Source organism: Ziziphus jujuba, chromosome 4, assembly GCF_031755915.1.
Source record: "Ziziphus jujuba cultivar Dongzao chromosome 4, ASM3175591v1".
Lineage (NCBI taxonomy): Eukaryota > Viridiplantae > Streptophyta > Magnoliopsida > Rosales > Rhamnaceae > Ziziphus > Ziziphus jujuba.
The window spans coordinates 2,508,286-2,530,538 of NC_083382.1; the positions used below are offsets into that span (position 1 = coordinate 2,508,286).

General features: G+C 33.1%; 2 protein-coding genes across 2 annotated transcripts; one reads left to right on the forward strand and one right to left on the reverse strand.

The window, feature by feature from the left end:
• Positions 1–2,819: 2,819 nt before the first annotated feature.
• Positions 2,820–3,602, forward strand: LOC125422143 (disease resistance protein RFL1-like). Its single transcript, XM_048472612.1, has one exon. The coding sequence runs from the start codon at positions 2,820–2,822 to the stop codon at positions 3,600–3,602; it is 783 nt and encodes a 260-aa protein (XP_048328569.1).
• Positions 3,603–15,988: 12,386 nt separating this feature from the next.
• On the reverse strand, positions 15,989–18,334 carry LOC125422142 (zinc finger BED domain-containing protein RICESLEEPER 2-like). Its single transcript, XM_048472611.1, has 2 exons — positions 18,091–18,334; positions 15,989–17,013 (listed from the first exon to the last, which is right to left on the reverse strand). The coding sequence occupies exons 1-2, from the start codon at positions 18,332–18,334 to the stop codon at positions 15,989–15,991; spliced, it is 1,269 nt and encodes a 422-aa protein (XP_048328568.1).
• Positions 18,335–22,253: the final 3,919 nt, after the last annotated feature.

Here is a 22,253-nt window from a genome sequence, read left to right on the forward strand (position 1 = left end):
AAGAAGTCTCCTAGCAGCTTATTTTCTTTGCTACCCTACAAATTTTTAATTTCTTGTATATGTATTTTTTTTTTCCCCTAAGATTTCTCATCTAAAAAGAACTGAAAAGTAAAGGACCAACTACATAATATTTCGTAACAGGCTTCCCTTCTACATCTATTTTTGGTTTTATTACTATCACCAAGCCATCTCCGTTATCAATTTTGATTAATCTAATTTTCTTTTACTTGGCAAGACTCCAAAATGAAAATTGAATAGAAGCCGCAAGGGATTGCATATTGGGTTTGCTATTGGCATTCATAAGCGATCAAGGCATGTTAGAAAATTCATTTACTTAGGTTCCTTATAGCTAGCGTCCTTCCTGTCGTTTGCTTAATACTATTTATTGAATTAACTTCTAATGCACTTCTTTTTCCTTTTTTTTTGTTTTTTTTGTTTTTTTTTTCCTTCCTTGTTTTGGCCAATTGAGTAGTGCCCATTATATATTTGTAAAATGGTGTGTCAAACAACCCATTATTATTTTATTTGGTATTTCTCACTGTTAGTCCATCAACCATAGGAGCACTAAACTTTACTTTTATCTAGTGACTTTACTCATAACATGTAACAATTTTTATTTATGAATATTTTATAAAAAATATTTTTTCATATACTTTCAAAATTTTTATTCGCAAAAAACATTCTAAAATTTTTAATTTTATAGTATAATAATTCTATATAATTATTTAGAAAGATAAAAATTATAAGATCTAAATAATAATTAAGAAAATCTGTATAAATACTATTTTTTCCCCCTAGTTCCTCTATGTATTACTTGAAGCAAATTTATTATTATTATTATTTTATCATTTTTCAATTGAGGTGGTAAATATTTCTTTTATTGGTTTAATATTTATATAGATTTGTTCAATTGTTTATTACTTTCAAAAACTAAATATTTCTTTTGCTATGTTGGGTTTCTAATTATTTTATATCATCAATCCCATCTAATTTTATTCTTTTTAAAAATTTTTGTTTGTATGATATTTTGACCCAAAAAGAAGATTGTATGATACTTTAAATTTATAAAACAGCTATTTCGGAAGGAAAAAAAATCTATTAATTGTGGGTCAAGTATTATTTATTTTCGTTGTTACTTTATTTATGGCTTGAAATATATTTTTTTTTTGGTGGATAAATATTTCTTTTATTTTTTAATAAATATATATTTTTTTCAATTTTTTTTTAAAAAAATAAATTTTAAATTTCGTTTCCAGTTCAGTCTCTAAACAATGCAAAATGTTTCATTTTGGTCCCCAACTTATACCAAATCTCACTTTGGTTCATGTCGTTGACCATTCTACACCAAGTTGGTAGTACACGTGACACGCAGATGCCATTTTCGTTAGCAAAATTGATGGATAATAAGATAAGCACTAATTCTGAACTTTTTCATGCGTATAAGGACCAAAATGAGATTTTTTTTTTAAAAAAAAAAAAAAAAGGTTAAAGAACCAAAAGAAAGAATACTTTCATAGTTCAGAGAATGCCAGTGAGAATTAGCATATTTTATTTTCATATAATTGTTAGAATTAGTTTAAAACAAAAATTATAATTTTGTTTCTTATCTATGTGCCTTGTTATCATTATTCATTTGGTAAAAAAAAAATTTTATTCTTTGAAAATAATTGTAAGAATAATATGATAAAATATGCTGTTTTTTATGCATGGAGAAGAGAGAAAAGCTTAAAGTGTCATTATGAGAATACATACATATATATATATATATATATATATATATATATATATATATATATATATATATGTGTGTGTGTGTGTGTGTGTGTAAGTCTAGGCTATATTTGGAGTCGTTTTTAGACACCTAAAAATGGATTATGGATTACGGACGAATTTTTCAAAAAATAAAATGTTTGGTGGAGATATAAAATTTAGAATATTCAATAATCACCTTTTCCAAAGCCTATAATCTAAAAATTAGCTTGTGATATAACTTTTTAGATTTTGTTTATAGCACAATCAGAGTTTTAATATTAGAGTTACTAACATTACTTTCAAGTGCTAACAATTTGTATCCATTTTATCCATGTAACTTTAGAGTTACTTTAATTAAAAAAAAATTAGGATTATTTTATAAATATATTTTCTTCTTTAGGGTTAGTTGTTTAATTATATGTATTTTAATTATAAATATAAATTGTTGAAAAAAAAAATTATAAACATAAATATGTTCTTAATCAATCCAATGTTAATAATAAAGGTTACAGAAGAACTATTACATATATACCCAAAAAAAAAATAAAAAATCAAAGAGCCACTAGATTAAATTTATGACACTTAATTTTTAGGAGGAAAAATACATTAAAGCTAGAAGAAAAGAAATTAAAGTTTGCCCCTTTTTTTTTTTGGGGGATTAAATTTTCATATCATGACCTTTCACTATAGAATTTAATCAATGAATATAGCCAAAACAAAAACAAAATTAATTAATATGGAAATCATTTCCATCTTAGAGAAACAAAAGATAGACTTGGGAGTAGGTGGAGTAGCAATCAAGCGTTGGACTTGGCCATGGAGTTTCTTGTTACAATTGGCAATTCGATTGTTGGAAAAATTGGCGAGTACACTGTTGATCCAATTGGCTGGAGTTTGGTTATCTCTTTTACTACGAATCCAATATCAACAATCTCACAGAACAATTTCAACATCTGAAGGATAACAAACAAGATCTACAACACTCTGTAGATGTGGCAACAAGAAGAGGTGAAGAAATCAAACAAAGTGTCAAGACTTGGTTGAGCCAAGTAGATAGCATCTCTGAAATGGTGGAAAGTTTTCTACGTGACGAAGGCCAAGCGAATACAAGGTGTTCCATTAAGTATTTTCCCAATTTGGTGTTGCGTCATGGACTCAGAAGGAGAGCCAAGAAGATGGCTCAGTCCGTTGTTGAGATCAAAGAAGCTGCCAGCAAATTCGATAAGGTTTCCGAAGTTCCAATTCTACAGAATATTGTGGAAATCAAAGGCTACATGGTCTTTCACACAAGAAATTCGATTTTGAAAGGAATTATGGAAGCATTGCGAAATAGTGATGTCAGAATGATTGGAGTTTACGGCATGGCAGGTGTGATTAAAACTTCACTAGTTAAAGAAGTTGCAAAACGTGCCTTGGAAGCCAAGTTATTCAATGATGCTGTTGAAGTTGCGGTATCTGCATCTCCAAACCTTGAAAAGATTCAACAAGATATTGCAGACAGACTTTGTTTAGACTTCCATGCGAAAGGTGTACAGGGCAGAGCACTTCAATTAAGGGACAGACTGAAAAAGGAAGAAAACTTCCTCATAATTCTAGATGATGTCTGGAAGACACTGGACTTACTTGATACTGGAATATGCTTCGAGGATAATCAGAAGGGATGCAAGATATTGATAACTTCAAGATATAAAGGTGTGTTAGAAGATGATATGGGTGTGGATAAGAATTTCGAAGTTGAACTTGTATCAGATAATGAAGCATGGAATTTCTTTTCGAAGATAGTGGGGGGTAACCTGTTATTTGATGAAAACTCTGATGAGTTCAAACATTTGGGAACACAAAAGCGTTAAAGAATGTGCACGCTTACCACTTGCGATCGTAACAGTTGCCCATGCTTTGAAAAACAAAAGAATACACTTTTGGAAGGATGCGTTGAGACGGCTTCGAAGGTCCTCCGTGGATGACAATGTGTATTCAAGTGTAAAACTAAGTTATGATTTTTTAGAAAATAGAGAGGCAAGGTGGATATTGCCATTCTGTAGTCTATACGAAGAAGATGCGGACATATCAATCGACAATTTGTGTATTGGATGGGAATTTGTTCGAAGATGTCTATACTCTTGAAGAATCCAGAAACAGGTTGCAGACATTGCTGGAAGAACTAAAATCTCATTGCTTGTTGTTGAAAGGTAATGAGCGTGATTCAGTAAAGATGCATGATGTCATTCACGATGTCGTAATATCGGTTGCTGCATCGGAAGTCGAAATGTATAATATCAGAGGTAATGATGTGCTAAAAAAGTATCTGGATGACAGCAACAAACTCAAGGACTCCATTGCAATTTCACTTGGTGGCAATGTTGAGCATCAATTTTTAGCGTCGAGATTGAACTGTGCAGAGCTGCGCTTGCTTTCGATGGGGAGAGAACATTTTTCGCTTCCAGACAGCTTTTTTGAAGAAATGAAAGAGCTCAGACTCTTACATCTGTCATTTCTAAGTTCAAAAACATTGCCTTCGTCCTTTCTTTGCCTTGAGAATCTTCATGCATTGCATTTGTTTGGAGCTGAAATAGGAGACATACACTTGATTGGAGAGCTAAGGAAATTAAAAGTTCTTGACCTTAGACGATCCAAAATGAAGCTACTGCCAGAGCAAATAGGACAATTGACTTGTTTATGTAAGTTGGATTTGAGTCGTTGTAAAAGTGTTAAAGTGATTCCACCGAATGTGATATCAAGATTGACAAATTTAGAAAAGTTGAATATGCTGCGCAGCTTTAGAACTTGGAAGGCTGAAGGAGTAACTGATGATGACGAGAATACAAGTAAAGCCAGCCTTAGTGAGGTAAAGAATTTGACTAAGTTGACCGCTTTATCTTTAGAGATACTAAATGTCGAAATGCTGCCAAAAGATTTGTTTAGTACAACATTGGAAAGATATGAAATACTTTTAGGATATTGTCGTTGGGTCAAAATTTCTGGGCCTGCCGGCTTTATGGAAGGTTCAAGAAGATTGCAACTCTCGGAATTCGACATAAGAAGTCTATTAAAGGAGCGTGGTTTTCAAATGCTGTTGAAAAGGTCAGAAATTCTGTCTCTACAGGAATCTCATGGTTTGAAAAACATTTTTTGTGACTTCGATAAGAAGGGTGGCCTTTCACATTTGAAAGCTCTCAAAATCTATTCGGATCGTGAAATCCAATACATCATTTGTTAAATAATAATAATAATAATAATAATTTGTAATTTGGCAAAGTCGGTTGAGTGGTAAAGATTCAGGAAATTACACTTATGTTGCAATTAATGTTGCAATTGATGATAGCAATTAATGAAAGGGATTCAAAATTGTTTACTAAAGCCATAGCAAGTTGCCACATGTAAGCTAGCTTTATATGTCTTGATTGGATAATTGATAGATTGACATGTGTCCTCATGAGTTGTATTTTTACTTGTATAGAAAAGAAAACAGCAAAGCATGCAAATGACGGTAGTTACTTTTGGAATCACCTCTTTTAGCTTATATATAGGCTTTACTCTTGTTTTGTATTAATTTTGAAAAATAAAGAAATTATAACGTGCATTCTTTCTGTATTTTTTAGCTCTTCTCTTCCATCAATTTTAATTAGTCTCGGCCACCTTCTTTTCTTTTACCAAACAAGTATTTTTTCAATCTCCTCAAATTTAAGCCTTCATTTTAAACACTTTTTCATATAATATTCAACAAATTTGGTATCAGAGCCTTGTTTAACCCCTTTCATAAACAATCCACGGCAGCCAATAACCAACCAACCTTTAGTTACATCCAAAATCTAATTCCCATCTTTACCGGTGAGAGTTATGATTTTTGGTGCATTCAAATGGAAAACCCTTTTTATCTCACAAGATTTGTGGGATGTAATTGAAGAAGGCTATGATGAGCCTGGAAGTCCTGAGCAACTGCAGTCGTGGACAGAAGCAGCAAAGAAGGAGTACAAGCAAAACATCCAAAGAGATGCTCGAGCACTTCTTTTCATTCAGCAAGGGGTAAGTAAAAGCATTTTCCCTAGAATATCAAATGCAACAAAATCGAGAGCTGCATGGGAAATTCTAAAACAACAATATGGAGGCCATGAAAAGGTAATCTTTATTAAACTTCAAACTTTTTGGAGAGAATTCGATAATTTAGCAATAAAAGAAAACGAAAATATCCAAGAATTTTCTTCTAGAGTTTCTGGAATTATTAACCAAATTAGAAGTTATGGAGATACTATTGTTGATCAAAAAATTGTAGAAAAAATATTAAGATGTTTGCCAACAAAATTCGATCATAGTGTTGCAGCTATAGAAGAATCCAAAGATTTGAAAACATACTCTTTGGATCGACTATTTGGCTCTCTCGAAGCACATGAAAAAAGAATGAGCAGGTTTTCTAACCAACTTGTAGAGCAAGCATTCAAATCAAATTGCAACATCACAAAAAGGAATTCGGCAACCTCAACAAGCAACTCAACAAGAAGAGGAGGTTCCTTCAGAAAAGGACATGGTACTCAAGGCAGAGGCAGAGGAGGAAGAAACAATTATGAGCAATCAAATTTCCCGGGTAATTTTAAACCTTATTGCATTATTTGCAAAAAAATCTGGGGCATCAGTCAAAAGATTGTCATTTTAAATGCACAAAGTGCAAAATTTCTAATCATTCACAAAAAGATTGTTGGTATAAAGACATGCAAGAAAGGAGTGAAGTTAATTATTTTGAAAAGGTTGAAGATAGTCAAGTATTTTATTCATGTATGTCTATTAAACAAGAATCAAAACATATATGGTTTCTGGATAGTGGTTGCAGTAGTGTAACATCCCATCTCGAAGTATACTGGAAATTTCTCAAGTTGACCGTCATTGACCGAGAAGGGTCAAATTTTTATTTTTTGACTCGGTAAGAATTCTAGGTTGACCGAGACACCATTGCGAAGTACATATCGATCCGAGTCCATAGACTAGTAGTAGTCAAAAACAGAGCTACAGTTTGAAAGTTATGAGTAAAAAAAAATTGAGGTCCAAACTGTTCGAGGGTGCTAAAGTTGACTTTTTATTCTTGTAAAATTGAGCTTTGACTTATTTATGGTTGTGAAGTACTTGTCGATACGAGCTTGTAGACTAGCGGCACGCCCGATTTGGACATGTGGTTGGAAAGTTATGGACTTGTGAAGTTTTTCCAAGACAGTTATTATTATTCATCGATCTGTGAGTGTGCGTGAACAGCAACACCACGTGTAGCATTACAAAGGATGCCATGTGTCACGACAAGGAAATGCCACATTTTAGACAACTAAATATTACATTATTTTTTTATATATTTATTTATTTATTTTCTTTTTCTTTTCTTCTCCCCCACGTGGAAAAATACCCACGGGACTTGCTCCTTCCTTTCTTCTTCTCTCTTCCTCTCTCCCTCCCGTCGATCCCTCTCTCTCTGTTTGCATCTCTTTTGGCCATCGGACGGCCACATGCACCAGGTGATGGGATGGCCCACGACTAGGCGAGCCTGGCTGTCGAATCTCCGATCAGTTGGCCGATGGACGCACTAGGATTAGCGCCCAACACCGGTGACCTGCGTCCTCCCTGTTGGCTGGTTTTCCGGCGGCTACCTGCCATGTGACCGGTCCTTTGCCATGAATTTAGGTCCCCTGAGTCCATTTCCAAGCTTGGATTGGCTCAAATCTTGCTCATTCGTGAGATATGACAAGAGCCCATTTCGGCTGTAACTTCACGGTAGGATTCCGGCGACCTCCAGTATCGGTTGAACCAATTGAAGGTATATTCTTAATGCACTCATCAGAAGCTTCAAATTGGTAGCTAGAATGTGAATTATAGTTGACTATTTAGAAAGTTGCCATTGATGAAGCTAAGTTATGTTTATGTTGAAATTGGACTGAAATTGAACAAGTTTTTACCAATTGTTGCTACAATTAAGTTATTGATGATTGTTGGGAGTTAAAGAAATGATCAATTTGAATTAATTGTCAAAATACTGAAAAATCCCAAATTTCCAGTTTAGGCTATACGGGTTCATATTGTATTTTATCAAATTAAGGTGGACAATGTTGATAATATTAAGCATAAGGTGTGAAAGGATCGTTATAGATTTTGTGAGTTTGCTTGTATGTTGATTGGAATTATTATACGAAAATTATAGTTAGCATGTGTATAGATTTATACATATATATACACGTATTGTGAACATGTGATGCATATATGCATGTGTATTCATATATGGTTAAAGCTTTGGGTATATATATATATATAAATATATATACATATATATATATATATATATATGGACGTGTGTGATTTTTATATGAAAATATATAATTATATATATGTGGATTATATAAATTTGAAAGGAAGTATTTAATCCAGGAGTGTTTATGAGATTTTGATATTTGAAAATATATGATTTATTGGATAGTATTTAATCTTATGTATTTAACTATATATAACTTTTTAGATGGCTTCACTGATAATATTTTCGGTATAAATTGAATTGACGTTTTGAGGAATTGATTATATTGACTTGTTGTGATCAAAATTATATTTATGGAATTTTGTGAATTTGATAAAAGTGAATAAATTTAAGTGTATCTTATAAAAATTCAAAATTTATAATATTATATTATATTATAAAATATTTTTATCGGTTTTCGATGCACCATATATGTACCGGTGTTCTGTAGTTGTGGATGTGATTAGCTTGCAGATGCATGTGAATGTGATTAGCGTGCAGGTTATAATGTCTCCTGTGAGTTGCCATCGGACCGAGGGCAGGCAATTTGATATTGGCCATAGCCACCCCCCTCCATGGCCGGGATGACGGTTTAAGCAGCGGCGCGGTGGGATGCCACGTGACTGTATGCCGGTTTCTCTCTTTAACCTCCCGTCAGATGGTGCTTTGGGACGCTGGGCACCGTAGGACACCACTGGTATATAGTATGTGCATCAAGTATCTTTTGTATATATATATATATATATTTTATATTTGTATGTATTACATCGTATGGGGACAGCGATTCGATGTAGTCCATGAAAAACTAGCCTCGTAACTATGTTGCCTATGAGTCGAGGGGATTGGATGACCAATCTAGGCCACCATCCCGAATTGTATTAGTAGCAGGGTGCTGGCGACAGTTGGAATCATGGATTGCACAGCATGTTGGAGGGTATCGTTTGTACCCCTGATACGAATGTATATTTCATAATATATTTTGAATTTTAAAATATTATTTGACCTCGTACTATTCTATCTATGCATAACCTAATTTTCTAATATTATACGTAATTACTTTTATTGTCATAACTATTATTAATATTATTCTTGTTATTAATATTACAATTATTATTTATTAGAATTGTATTTACAATTATTTTCATTATTACGAATATTATCATCATCATTATGATTATTATTATTATTATTTTTATTATTGCCATTATTTATTTTTATTCTTATTATTAGTATTATCTCTATTATTATTATTAGCATATGGTATATCCGGACAAGTATCACAGCCTACGGGCAAGAAGGATAGCCATTGGGTAAGTATAATAGTTCTTGGACAAGTGGTAGCCTTTGGGCAGGTGAGATAATCCTTGGGACAGCTGTGATTATATGATAGCCCTTGGACAAGTGATTACCTTCAGATAAATATGATAGAGGATATTAATACTATTTTTATCATGAAAATGACTGTTATTATTATTATTATTGTTGTTGTTGATGTGATGATTGTTTTACTTTTTCCTATATTACGCATCATTATATTTTGTAACATGATATTTGAAATGTACAGTAATAAGTGGGTGGTGTGGGCGGATGTGAATGATTAGAGGTATAATTGGTTGTTTATTTAGTTGATTATTCCTATTGTATGCTGAAGGAGAAAGGCCTTCCAAATGACTACTAGACAGAAGCCGCCAACATTGTCGTCTATATTTTGAATAGATCTCCAACAAGAGCTGTCCTAAAAAAGACTCTATATGAAGCGTGGCACAAACAAAAGCCCCAGGTACAACTTTTAAAAGTATTTGGATGCATAGCTTACGCACATGTCCCCTCACAATACGGAGAAAAATTTGATGAAAAATGAGAGAAATATATATTTCTTGGATACAGTAGTAAGTCAAAAGGTTACCGGCTGTACAATCCAAAAACAACTAAGCTGATTATTTCTAGAGATGTTATCTTTGATGAATCTGCAGCGTAGAATTGGGAAAACACTCCCAAAACAGGAGCAAAAATATTTGAAGATGCTGGTCCAAGTACAAGTCGTCAAGAATCTCCAAGTCCAATCCAAATAATGGATATATCTTCAGATGATGAATCACCACCAAGAAAGGTATGCTCACTTGCAGATATCTATGAATCTACTAATATTGCATTTTTTGCATGTGAGCCTCAAAAGTTTGAAGAAGCAGTAAAAGAAGATATTTGGATTAAAGCAATGGATGAAGAAATTGCAATAATTGAAAAGAATGATACGTGGGAATTGATGGATCTACCTGAAGGCAAAGATGTTATAAGACTCAAATGGGTCTACAAAACCAAGTACAAAGAAGATGGAACAATTCAAAAGTAAAAAGCACGGCTAGTCACCAAAGGCTATTCGCAACAGCTAGGAATCGACTTCAATGAGATATTCGCACTAGTTGCTCGAATGGAAACTGTTAGAACAGTTCTCGCATTAGCTGCTCAAATGAAGGTACCTGTTTATCAACTGGACGTCAAATCAGCATTCCTTAATGGAGAACTTAAAGAGGAAGTATATGTGGAACACCCTTTGGGTTATACCATTAAAGGAAAAGAAAACAAAGTTTTATGATTAAAAAAGGCATTATATGGATTAAAGCAAGCACCACGAGCTTGGAATAGCAAAATTGATCCATACTTCAGACAAAATGGATTTCAATGGAGTCCAAGTGAGCCCTCTTTATATGTCAAAAAAGAAGGTATGCAAGATATTCTCATTGTCTGCTTATATGTTATTGATTTGATTTATACTGGTACTAACCCAAAAATGGTAGAAGAATTCAAAAGAGCAATGATGAAAGAATATGAGATGACAGATCTTAGCCTAATGAAATATTTTCTTGGCATCCAAGTTCAACAAGCAAAAGGAGAAATATTTATTTCTCAAGAAAAATATTTAAATGATCTTCTCAAATGGTTTCACATGGACAACTGTAAATCAGTGACTACACCAATGGCGTTAAATGAGAAGTTGCATAACGATGGTGGTGCAAAAAAAGCTGATGCAACAAATTACAGAAGCTTAGTTGGATGCCTCATTTATCTAACAAATACCAGGCTAGATATTGTCTTTGCTGTTAGTTATGTTTCCAGATTCATGTACGAGCCAAGTAAAAATCACCACACTGCAGCAAAGAGAATCCTTCGCTATCTATAGGGTACCAAAAAGCTTGGAATTAAGTATGCAAAAGAAGTAGATAACAAGCTCATCAGACATATAGACAGTGATTGGGTAGGCTTCATAGATGACAGCAAAAGCACCTCAGGATATTTATTTTGCTTAGGTACAAAACCAATTTCTTGGTCATCAAAAAAGCAAAGGACCGTGGCATTATCTTCGGTAGAAGCAGAATATATATCTGTTATAGATGTAGCAAGTGAAGCAGTATGGCTTAGAAGACTTTTATCAGATATGCAACATAAAGAAACTGCTCCAACAATTATCAGATGTGATAATATGTCAACAATAGCAATGACAAAAAATCCAATATTCCACAGTAGGACAAAGCACATAGAAATTTAATATCACTTCATCAGATATTTGGTCGAAGAAGAAGAAATAAAACTTGAATTTGTCAACACATCTAAGCAACTTGCAGACATTTTTACAAAACCAACAATAACAAAAAAGCTAGAAGACTTTAAGAGCTTTGCCAAAATTACAAATTAAGAGGGGGTGTTAAAAAAAAAAACAATAATAATAATAATAATTTGTAATTTGGCAAAGTCGGTTGAGTGGTGAAGATTCAAGAAATTACACTTTTGTTGCAATTACTATTGCAATTGATGATAGCAATTAATGAAAGGGAGTCAAAATTGTTTACTAAAGCCATAGCAAGTTGCCACATGTAAGCTAGCTTTATATGTATTGATTAGATAATTGATAGATTGACATGTGTCCTCATGAGTTGTATTTTTACTTGTATAGAGAAGAAAACAGCAAAGCATGCATATGGCGGTAGTTACTTTGGAACCGCCTTGTTTAGCTTATATATGGGCTTGTACTCTTGTTTTGTATTAATTTTGAAAAATAAAGAAATTATAACGTGCATTCCTTCTGTATTTTTTAGCTCTTCTCTTCCATCAATTTTAATTAGTCTCGGCCACCTTCTTTTCTTTTACCAAACAAGTATTTTTTCAATCTCCTCAAATTTAAGCCTTCATTTTAAACACTTTTTCATATACTATCCAACATCATTGACTACTCATCAATGGAGCGCAATCATGTTTCTGATCATAGTGTCTTATAAAGTTTAGAGATATTTGATATTTTTATGGTGAAGAACTTAGAAAAGATATGCCATGGGTAACTCAGAGGCGCAAAGTCACTGGCAAAATTAAGACAGGCTGAGGTGGATTCATGTGATAGATTGAAGAATTTGTTACCATTCTTCATTGCCAACAAGCTTAAGAAAATTAAAGTTGCCGACTGCCCCACGATGGAAGAGATAGTTACATTTGAAAGACATGATGCAACAAATTTTGAAGCCGTGGATAGAATTGAGTTTCCTAATCTCAAGTATATGTCACTTTCGAGTCTACCACAACGTACTCGATTCTGTTTGGAGACTGACACAAGCAGTGGTACACCTGATCAAGGCAAAGAGGGTAACAAGCAATTGTATCATTCAGATTCTTTCTCCACACTTTTCAACCAAAAGGTACAATCATTTCACTCTTTAGATTTTGGAGGTGCATGGCTTTTTTTTTTTTTCTAAATGCTCAAGAAAAAAAATTAGTATTTTCTTCTATATATACACAAAATTATTTCATTTGTTTAATTAATTTTGGATATTACAATAATTTTTTCAAATGTGGTATCTAAAATTGTTTAGTTTCTTTGATTTATTAATATATATATATATATATATTTGTATAAAATACATGCTCACCCACAGATATGCATGGTAAGTTAAAACGTAATTGGAGTACATAATTTACTATAACCCATGAATTATATGTCACAAATTAATTGGGCATGCGCTTGATATCAATGGCATGCATTCATTTTTAGCAAAAATGTATATATATATATATATATATAACAATTTTCCTCTTAGGTCATAATATCCTTTTAAAGATAAATTGCTTTTTCAAAATATATGCATATCCTTAAAAGGATATACGCTAAGTTTGTATAACAATCTCATGAGGACGATTTAGACTGTTATACATATTTATTTATGTATATATATGGAAATTCTATGGTGAGGACGGTCCGTATGAGGATCGCAGTATTAGTGACGGTTTTTTATAGTATTAATGACGGTTTTTTAGAAAATCGTCACCAATACTATGAAAAACTATCACCAATACTGTGGTCCACATGAGAACCGTCCGCATCATAGACGGACTGTGTATATATATATATATATATATATATTACTATTCTTCCATATATATGAATTAAATAGCTCTAATTTTTGTAATTAATTAATTTACAGGTTACTCTTCCAAGATTAGAAGTCTTGGAATTGCACTATCTGCATTCCAATAGGATATGGGCAGACCAACTTCCACAAACATGTCAAAATTTAATTGAGTTGACTGTTTTCGGGTGTAATAGTTTAAAGTATCTGTTACCTTTTGCTATTGCCAGAAATCTTGTACAACTTGAGAAGTTAAGCGTGAACGCATGTGATGACATGGGAAAGATAATAAACATAAAGAAACCAATAGTCACCTTTGACAATTCTGATGATCAATTAGATATAATTGAGTTTCCTGAACTAAAGCACATGGATCTTGGATCTCTACCCCAGATTATTCAATTCTGCTCGCAGTCTCGTGAAGGCCAAGGGAGTGACTCTGAGCAGGTGTTGATGGCAGATTCTGCATGCTCACTTTTCAACGAAATGGTATATACACACACACACACACACACACACACACACACACACAAATTTTAAAATGCTACTAATTTTTTTACCTCCTTTTATATTAATCTTGTTGTCATTTCTATGCACTTTTTTTTTTTTTTTTGGTTTCCAAATTACATCTACTTATCATTTAATTATTTGGAAAATAGTATATTGTTTAACCATGAATTCAATAAAAGTACAACATATATTAATGGATCAACTTGCTGTTTACCAAGTTTATGTACCAATTAACTAACATGGCAAATAGTATAACAATTTTTTGTTAGCTGATTGTATTGAGTTTCATTTATATGTATACTTAATTTACAATATGCTATTAATTTTGAAGCCACAACGTAAATGGCACTCTGGATTGGTGAATATTAATTTCAAGGAGGGGTGGACATGGATTGGGTTGGTTCGGTTTTGGACCGAAATATAACCTAATCCATAGTCATCGGTTTTTTTAATGTGGAATCCAAACCAAACCATTAAAACGTTAAATCCAAACCAAATCAAACGATTTATGATCGGATTGGTTTGGATTGATTGATCGGGTTGAAACTTAATAATTTATAAATATATAATATAAATAAAAAAATTTTCAAATATGAAATATAAATAATAAGTTATAATTATCCAAACATAAAATACAATTAGAATAATATAACATAGTCTACAATGGAAAATAAAAAAGAAAATGTAGCAAATGTGTATCTCATGCATTTATCAAATAGCAAATATTAATGTCTTCATCTCACTCCTACAAAATCAAATTAAAATTGTTAAAACGAATAATGTAAAATGATACATTTATTAAAATTCATTCACTCAAGAATCAATCCATAAATTTTTATTTTTAACCTTAAATCTTAGGTAAATCATAAGTTAATCAATGTTGATAGGCTCACTTATTTTAGTTGATTCTGTAAGCTCTACAAAGATCAAAACAATAAAATTAGCAATAAACTATATTTAAACATATATGTATATATATAAGTAACAATTGGGTACAATATATGTAGATATATATATATATATATATATTACCTGCATCCAATTTGTCATAATATTCCACATCTTCCATATAGAATCTATCAATAACCGAAGAAGCTTTAAGCCAATTTTGGGTGCACACTAAAACTTCCACCATCTTAGGGGTTAAAGAACTTCGAAAGGGATCAAGAATCCTCCCACCAATGGTAAACGCACTTTCAGAAGCCACGGTAGAGACTTGGATTGCAAACACATCCTTTGCAAGTTTGGACAAGATCGGATACTTAGTACCATTAACCCTCCACCAATTAAAAACATCAAAATCCTTCTTTGATATATCTTCACAAGGATCCAATAGGTATCTATCCACATCATTTTTAATCTCAATAGATTCCTTTGCTGCCTTTTTCCTTTTAAATTTGGAAATTCTCAAGAGATTAATGTCAACTTCTAAATTTTTTTCATTAGTCACACAACTTTCAAGTTCTTTATCCTTTGAACTTTGATTGCAATCAAGAATCACTTCACTTGCCTTATACCAATCATACAAAGGCATTAGAATTTCTATCAAATTCTTAGTCATCAAACCAGCAACATCTTCAGCATAAATATCACCAAAACAATACTTCACATAGTCCAATTTATATCAAGGATCAAGCACAGCAGTAATCAACAACAATGGATTAATATCATCCATTTTACCTCAATATTTATCAAACTTTCTCTTCATTTTAGTTGCCATATCACTTAAAAGATAAGCACCACTTAAACTCCATGATTGAGATTGAATTGAACAAATTTAATGAAAATAAGCATTGGAACTAACATGTAGTGAAGAACTAAACTTTAAAGTTACATCGTAAAAGCTTTTAAGGAACTTCACAAAAGCAAGGGCATTGTTCCAATCAACAAAATTAGGTGGTCCAAGTCTTTTTCTACCACCATCGTCCTCTCTAAAATAGGATAGATAATGACCATCATCCTCTTCCAACCTTTCAAAAGTTTTTTGGAATTTCAAAGCTGCTTCTAACATTAAGTAGGTGGAATTCCACATAGTTGGAACATCCAAAAACACAAGAGAATTGTTCTCAATTTTCTCTTAAGCAGCATATTCCTTAAACTTCTGTAATATAGCAGGAGAAGATCTAACATATCTCACTGCATTATGAATACTAGCAATAGAGTCATGTGCTTCCCTTAACCCTTCAGATACAATCAAATTAACAATATGTGCACAACATCTCATGTGTAAGTGATCACTGTCCAATACACACCCTTTCCAATTATTCAATTTCCTTTTAATATACTCTATTGCCACATTGTTTGCAAAAGCATTATCAACTGTGATTGTAAACACCCTCTTAATACCCCATTCATACAAACAATTCCCAATTAGCTTCCCTATTGTCTTTCCTTTATGATTAGGAATCACACAAAAATTTAAAATCCGTTTGTGAAGCATCCAATTAGAATCAATATAATGTGCGGTGAGAGACATGTAATTGATATTTTGAATGGAAGTCCAAGTGTCGGTGGTAAGACTAATTCTTTGGAAATTCAAAGAAAATGTATTTTTCAATTGCAATTTCCCATCCAAATACAATGCATAAATATCTCTAACAATCGTTCTTCGAGACGGAGGATCAAATTTAGGACATGCTACACTGCAAAATATTCTAAAACCACGACCTTCAACAAAACTAAATGGGAGCTCATCTAAGATTATCATTTTAGCACATGCAAGCCTACATGCTTCCTTATTAAAACCAACAGCAAAAAGATTGCTCCCATCACTCTCATTTTGGGGCCTAAAAGTTAAGATTTTTTGCTTTTTATCTTGCACTCTATAAGGGTACTTCTTACAATGATGATTTAAATGATTCAACAAAGTACTTGTCCCATATTTACTATTACAAGCATAGTCCACGCCACAATATTTGCATTTACATCTAGGATTATTAGGATCTGAATTCTCTATTTTCTCATAATGATCCCACACCATGGATGGTTTCCTAGATGGTTTTCTTTTCCCGAAACTAGATGGTGGAAGTGGAAGAAGTGATGCAGAAGCTACTGATTCTGATGAAGTATTATGAGTTTCAGTGTCATTACCACTATCCATATCTACCACACAAAACAAAATCCAACCAAAAATTACTAAATCTCAACACAAATATTACAATATCAAATATTTTCAGTATAAATTTCGAATCAAATACAATCTCAAATACTTTCCTGCATATAAAAATTTACAATACTTTGCAGTTTACACATATTACAATTTCACAAGCACATGTATATTCAACTAGATACATGGAGAAGGAAACAAAAAAAAGACTCACGGATAATAAATTTCATTTGTACTCCCACTAGTTTCTTAGGTTTTTTTTTTTCTTTTAAATTTCAATCGTTTAATACCATCAAGACTCACGGGTCATATGAATGGCTCAGATTGCTATGCATATATTGAGCTGTTCCATTCATGACTCAATAGAGTTCATAGTAGATAAATCAACACAAAAGTTAAAAAGTAGCCCAAAAAAAGCTTTTAAAAAAAAATTCAATTATAGAACACACATTAACCTAGCTACATGTGTATACGTTTCGTTTTATTATTTTTACCATAATGTTATTTGCTAAAAATACATAGATCGATCGAATGAGAGAGTAACACATTGTGAAATAATTGATATTTAGAATGAATCAATATGAGCCAACCGTTTCTTATTCATTGTCTCGTAGCCTCATGCACTATTAAATTATTAACCAACCTATGGAGGAAGATAACGATGAACATGTCAACAGATTGAGACAACAAAACAACAACTCTAGACAAAAATAGGAAACAAATAATTTTCTATATAAATGTAAAATACAAATGATTCATGGTCCCAATTACAGGCATCTCAAAATTGCAGCTAAAACAACACGCAATCACAGCTGCATTGCTTTTCTTTTTTGTCCCTTAGAACTAAAGATTACTAATTATTTGGCTTCTGCTGGGTTTCGAGAACAGGTTACAGGGCAATGCTTAACGAACTCTGTTTTTTCAAGCAGTGATTAAGTTTTTAGTTTAAAAGCATTGAAATCTTTCAACCTGATGAATCATTCAAAAACCGATTAAAAAATCCCATGGATCACAAGCAACAGAAACACTCGTCATCATCATTAACATGTTATTAAGAGAAGAACTTAACAAACCTGGATAAAATCCAACAGTAGATGCGGTGAGACCTGTGAGACCCGTGAGTTTTGAAGCAGCAACTGGTGCTGGGTTCTGAAAAAGAGAATGAGCAGATGCCATCATCATCATCATCATCAACATGTTATTAAAAGAAGAAATTGACAAACCTGGATAAAAATCAACAGTAGATGCTGTGAGACCCGTGAGTTTTGAAGCAGGAACTGGTGCTGGGTTCTGAAAAAGAGAATGAGCAGATGCCATCATCATCATCCTACATGTTATTAAGAGAAGAAATTGACAAACCTAGACAAAATTCAACAGCAGATGCCGTGAGACCCCTGAGTTTTGAAGCAGCAACTGGTGTTGTGAGCCTTGAAGCCGTCAGTCTTGAATCGAAGCTTGGCTTTGTTATGGTGATGGACTGGTGGTGGGCGGCAATGGAGGTAAGGTATTTAGTTTAGGGTTACACGATTTGGGGAGATGTAAAAAAAAATCAAAAATTAATATATAAAAATGGAAAAAAAGAAGTTAAAAATTAATATATAAAAATGAACAAAATATTAAAATTAACTTATAAAAATTAAAAAAATTAAAAATATATAATTTTTTAATTACATAATATATTATTTGGATTGGATTGGATTGGATTGGATTTATATTTCCAATCCATAACCAATCCAATCCATACAATTTATAATATTTTGAACCCAATCCAATCCAATTGATGTGAAAATCCAATCCAAACCATTAAAAATGGATTGGATTGGGTGGGTTGAACGGGTTGGATTGAATTTTGCCCACCCCTAATTTCAAGTGCAGTATTACCTTATATTCTTAATTTAATAATTACATACCTTTACTATCTTCCTGATAACATTAGACTTTTGAATCTTTACAGGTTGCGTTCCCTAGCTTAGAAGAGTTGAGTTTATTGGAACTGAAATCGATCAAACGAGTATGGCCAGACCAACTTCCAGAAACATATAAGCCGCATAATTTTAGAGAATTGGATCTTTGGGGCTGCCACTGCTTAATATGTTTTACCATTTGCAATTGCCGAAAGCCTTGTACAGCTTAAGAAGTTAAGTGTCCGTGGATGTCATGAGCTGGAAGAGATAATAATGTTAAAGGCACAAAAAGAAGAAGTTGAAAAGATTGATAAAAAGCTGCTCCCTAAACTAGAAAATGTAAGTCTTTGCAATCTCCAAAATCTTACAAGATTCTGCACTATTGAAACTAATATCTGTGGCCTCAACTTTATACTCGAAGTCGAAATAAGTGATTGCCCAAAGTTGTTTTGTAGTACTGCTAAGAAAGATGAAGACAAGCATATGGACTTGCAAGAGAAGATCAGTATGCATTCTCCTTGTGCTGAAAAGGCAAGTTAAATTAATTAGTTACTGTCCTTGTCGATTATAATGAAAGAGAGATTGTTTTCACTTGATAACCTATAATTTGCTAAACATACATATGCTTATATATATATATATATGTGTGTGTGTGTGTGACATTAAAATACATGTGTCTAACTCTTACGGCAGGTTGACTATTTTTCTGCTGGCTTGGGCATGTCATCCCTTAATTCTGTACGAAGAGGACCATATGATCCCCTTGATAAGCATGTAGCCAAGCTACATACAGACGAGCTGTCCTCCACACCAGATACACCAGATAAGCTATCACTCACACCATCAGCACAAAAGCTGCTACCAGGAATGGAAGGAAATATTCAAGGACCCCAAACCATATCTCAATCATCAGACTAGGAAAGAAGTAATATTGAAGCAGTAAAGTAAGGAAAGGATTTGTTTAAAAGGGAACAATCCTGAAGACCTGCTACTGGTTGACTTCCTGTACAAGGAAACCAATATCCGTTGGTTTGAATGACATGCCGCATAAGGCAATCTTCTTGATTTTTATCTGTATATAGAATTTTCACAAAGGCACCCTTCAAGGGGCTTTCGTAACATTCCTTTTGAATTTCTTATGTGACAGCCCAGACCATCCGCATGCGATATTGTCCTCGTTGGGTCTAAGGAATCCTTTTACAATCCAGTTCTCAAGGTTTTAAAAAGCCTCATAAGGGAAAGGTATCCACACCCTTATAAGCCATGCTTCGTTCCCCTTTCCAATCGATGTGGGACTTCACAATCCTCCCCTCTTGGGGCCTAGCGTCCTCTCTGGCACACCGATCCGGGTCCAGTTCTGATACCATCTGTGACAGCCCAGACCATCCGCATGCGATATTGTCCTCTTTGGGCCTAGGGAATCCTCTTACAATACAGCCCTCAAGGTTTTAAAAGGCTTCACAAGGGAAAGGTATCCACACGCTTATAAACCATGCTTCGTTCTCCTTTCTAATCGATGTGGGACTACACATGTCAGGACCCATCCAAAATCCTTCACCGGGACTCTGGACAAGCCCTGATCCCAAGGAAATACTACCGAACCTTCCAATAGAAAATCCGACAACATCTCTCCTAAGGGAAGGACTTACTACAAAATTTAGCTACACAAAGTTACACTCCTATATGGTACCACCTTATCCCTCCTACCTTACTATAATAATTTCCACAGTGACAGCATTTCAATAACAATTTATATAAAACACATACATATATATATATACATTAGGAATAATCAACTAAATAAACAACCAATTATACCTTTAATCATTCACGTCCGCCCGCACCACCCACTGATTGCCGTACATTTTAAATATTGTGTTACAACATATACTAATGCGTAATATAAGAAGAAAAGTAAAACAATCATCACATCAACAACAATAATAATAATAGCAATCATTTTCATGATAAAAAATAGTACTAATATCATCTGTCATATTTACCCAAAGGTAATCACTAGTCTAAGAACTATCACATAATCACAGCTGTCCCAAGGATTATCTCACCTGCTCTAAGGCTAGCACTTGTTCAAGGACTATTATACTTGCCCAATGGCTATCTTTCTTGCCCGTAGGCTGTGATACTTGTCCGGATATATCATATGTTAATAATAATAATAGAAATAATAAAATAATAAAAATAAAAATAAATAATGGCAATAAAAATAAATAATGGAAATGATGATGATAATATTAGTAATAATGAAAATAATTGTAAATACAATTCTGATAAATAATAATTGTAATATTAATAACGAGAATATTATTAATAAAAATAATGACAATAAAAGCAATTAAGTATAATGCTAGAAAATCAGGTTATGAATAAATAGAATAATACGAGATCAAATAATAATTTAAAATTCAAAAAAATATTATCAAATATACACTCGTATCAGGGGTACAAACGATACCCTCCAACATGTTGCGCAATCCATGATTCCAGCTGTCGCATGTACCCTGCTACCAATACAGTCCGAGGTGCTTGCCTAGATTGGCCATCCAATCCCTTGGACTCATAAGCAACATAGTTACGAGGCTAGCTTTTCATGGACTACATCGGATTACTGTCCTCGTACGGTGTGATACATATAAATATTATATATATATATATATATATACAAAAGATACTTGATGCACATACTATATATCAGTGGTGTTCTACGGTGCCCAGCGTCCAAAGCACCGTCTGATGGGGAGGTTAAAGAGAAAAACCAGCATACGGTCGCGTGACGTCCCACTGCACCACTGCTTAAACTGTTATCCAGGCCATGGAGGGGGACGGCTATGGCCAATATCAAACTTGCCTGCCCTCGGTCCGATGACAACTCACGAGAGACATTACAACCTGCGTGCTAATCACATCCACATCCATCTGCGCGCTAATCATATCCATAACTACAGAACACCGATACGTGTATGGTGTATCGAAAACCGAGAAAAATATTTTATAACATTATATATTTTTAAAATACAATATAATATTATAAAATTTGAATTTTTATATAATACACTTAAATTTATGCACTTTTATCAAATTCACAAAGTTTCATGCATAAATAAATAATTAAACACATAAGTATAGTTTCAATCACAATAATTTAATATAATCAATTCCGCAGACCTTCAAATTAATTCATACTAAATGTCAATAGAACCACACACAATTCCACCAATAATTAAGCATATAAAGATACATTATATTAGCTGTCATAACTACACAGTAACCTCACAGTAAAGTTAACAATAATTTAACAGCAGCTTAAAATCTAC

Bases quoted from the DNA above. Each gene is read 5' to 3' on its own strand.
- LOC125422142 (XM_048472611.1), bottom strand. From the start codon at position 18,334: ATGGCATCTGCTCATTCTCTTTTTCAGAACCCAGCACCAGTTCCTGCT. The intron at 17,014-18,090 runs GTTTGTTAAGTT...TTTGTGTGGTAG, and splicing joins TACTGTTGGATTTTATCCAG to ATATGGATAGTGGTAATGAC.
- LOC125422143 (XM_048472612.1), top strand. From the start codon at position 2,820: ATGGTGGAAAGTTTTCTACGTGACGAAGGCCAAGCGAATACAAGGTGT.